General features: G+C 42.7%; 1 protein-coding gene across 1 annotated transcript; it reads right to left on the bottom strand.

The window, feature by feature from the left end:
- Positions 1-2,016: 2,016 nt before the first annotated feature.
- DAZAP2 (DAZ associated protein 2) lies at positions 2,017-2,599 on the bottom strand. Its single transcript, XM_060197615.1, is given in 2 exon segments — positions 2,017-2,321; positions 2,324-2,599. Coding segments are annotated over 2 exon segments (501 nt in total). The 5' UTR covers positions 2,520-2,599.
- Positions 2,600-2,961: the final 362 nt, after the last annotated feature.

Genomic DNA, 2,961 nt, shown 5'->3' with positions numbered 1-2,961 from the left:
CTCCTTCTATTTTGATCATCATCATTAGGTTTGCTTGCATTGCTTAATGCTGTGGTCTATTTACATAATCATTGTTTTGTTTGAGACCTGCACTGGTTTAATCCCTATTGGTTCACGCTCTTTTTCCTTCTCCCCACCCCCTATCCTATGTACTTCCTCTTCTTGACACTTCCGCCTCAGGAGATATAAAGGACAGGATTTTCTTTCTTTCTTTCTTTTTAAAAATGTTTTAATTATCTTTATTTATTTGTTTGATAGAGACAGAAATTGAGAGGGAAGGGGGAGATAGAGAGACAGAGAGACACCTGCAGCACTGTTTCACCACTTGTGAAGCTTTCCTTCTGCAGGTGGGGACCAGGGGCTTGAACCTGGGTCCTTGTGCATTTTAATAGGCATGCTCAATCAGGTGCACCACCACCTGGCCCCTGGTGAAAGACTTTCTCACACTTGAAGAAAAAAATTATAATTAACTATTTACCATGTCGACCTGACCTGGGGCTCGTATCTATTCATATTTAGCACAGGATCCTGTATAACCTCTTGAGTCCCTGTCACTCTGTGTCCATAGTCCATGGTCACAGCTGGGAACATTCTAGGCTGCACTCATTTCAGGACCAGATTCCCTTGAGTTGCATGACCCAGATGTTATTATTAATGTATATAAAATAAGTGATTATGCTGGTGTTGGTGTATTGCACCAAAATAAAAGACTCTGGGCTGGGGGTGTGGGGAGGGTTCAGGTCCTGGAACATGATGGCAGAGGAGGACCTAGTGGGGCTTTTGTTGTTATGTGGAAATGTTGTGCATGTACAAACTATTGTGTCTAATGTCAACTGTAAAACATTAATCTCCCAATAAAGAAATTAAAAAAAAATCATGGATTATAAGAGTTTTTTTTTTTGTGGTCTCTCACACAGACAAGCTTTGAGCCATAGGACTGAAACAAATCCATTTCGGTGGTAAACATCTTTGAGCAAGATAGCACTTGGCAACAGGAGAGGTAATTGCTTAGAAACAGCTGGCTTCTGTAATGCAGGGAAAGCAGTTGTAAAGAGCTCTGGGAGAGACCAGGACTAAACCTGTACAGCTCATGGGGCTGAGATGGAGTCTGAGATGGATCCTCCACACTTTAGAGAACTGATTAACCAGAGATTTAGCAGCTTGAGATGGAAGCTTGGATTGTCAAGGCCCCTTGTGAGACAGTGGTGGGACAGTATGTGTGCACAGGGACCATGAGTGTGTATGGGGATCCTTCAGTTGATTCTAGTCACCTAGTTACCTCTAGTTCCATACTTTTTGTCTCCAAGACACAATATCACATTTTTTTTTAAATTGCAGATTAGTAGTCCATGAATCATATCCCATAATTTCTTTAGCCAGTCATCTGTTGATGGACATTTAGGAAGCTTAGACACATTGACCATTTTGAAGAATGCAGGCATGAACATGGGGTGCACATATCACTTCAGTTGGTGTTTGGGTGTCCTTTGTATAAATGCCTAAGTGTAGAATTGCTGGATCAGAAGGTAATTGCATTTTTCTTTGTTAAGATCTCCACATAGCCTTTCAAGGGCACTGCACCACTTTGCACTCCCCCAACATAGGAGAGATGGATCTTGTTTTTTTTTTTTTTTTTTAATTTGGCAACTTTAATTCTTAGGAAGATAAAAGTTCCCTCCAAATGTAATTTGATGTTTTATTACTAAAAGCAAAAACCAGTATGGTATAGTATTACTCTGGAGGAATTAAAGTAAGATCCCTAGGGCTGCTTCAACCACATTCATTTTATGAATGGATACCTCCCCTACCTCAAAATGCTTTAGGGAGGTACTGCTACCATTACATGTTTTTTTTTAATTAAGTTTGAAAAGTGCCTGAAAATTTGGGCACCAGAAAGACACCCCAATAACATGTGTCTAACCTGCAACTTCAGGTTAATATGACTAAAGCAGTTACATTGTAAGAAGTGCTGAAGGTATGTGATGTCTTTCCCGGCACAGAGGTGGTCTTGGCTCTTCACCAGATGGTGTAGCCACCATCTGAGCCACCAATGAAGAAGTTTCTCTTCTGCTGAGTAAGAAGAACATTGGCTCCCTGCATGACTGCAAGCTGAGCGGTATTGGGAGGGCATCCAGGGGGTGGAGGAGCAATGTCAGCAGTGGCCCCAGCTCCAAATCTGGCACCTGCATCATACCCTCCTTCCACCAGCACTGCTGGACTAGGTGGATAGATGGGGCCAAATGGATAATAAGCCATGGGAATTGTGGAACCAAAAGGTCAAACAGTCACAGACTGGGCCATGGGAAGATACAGTGAGCATAAGGAAATGTAGCTGACATGGTGGGGACTGTGGCAGCCTCTGGGTGCACAAAGCTTGGACGATAGAGCTTTGAGTAGGCAGGTGGAGCATCAGTATAGGGTGGAGCCTAAGGAAGATGTAGTGTCTGAGGGTACACTGGGTTCCCAGGAGGCTGCACTGGATAGGTTGGCTGAGTTGGATACTGGCCTTTGCTGTTCATGGTAGCTGTGGGTCTGGCTCAGCTCGGTGTCTCGGATGGTTATTTTTTCCGTCCTCTTCCTGTTGGTAGCCACTTTCATTGGATCTTGGTTTTTAAGCCATTCAGTCACTCTGAATCTTTTCACTGGTGAATTTAAGACATTCACATTTGGGGTGGTTATTGATAAATATGGTGTCTTATAGTCACTCTGGTTTTTGTTTTATATTCTCGTTCATTTTTTCCGTTTGCTTTTGCTTGTTAGTTTACTGGCTGATTATATATATGCCGGCACTCATGTGGGTTGACTCTAAACCCACGTGATTTCCATCACCAGTTCAAGAGACTGCGTGAAAAGAAAGAAACTCGGGGAGGATTCTGGTACGAACACACTCGTTTATTGGGGGGTGGGTTTGGGTTGATATAGAAGGCTAGACAAAGAACAATTTTTACATACGTCAGAATT

The sequence above is a fragment of the Erinaceus europaeus genome, chromosome 9 (genome assembly GCF_950295315.1).
Source record: "Erinaceus europaeus chromosome 9, mEriEur2.1, whole genome shotgun sequence".
Classification (NCBI taxonomy): domain Eukaryota; kingdom Metazoa; phylum Chordata; class Mammalia; order Eulipotyphla; family Erinaceidae; genus Erinaceus; species Erinaceus europaeus.
This window is presented reverse-complemented; position numbering and strand designations above follow the sequence as displayed.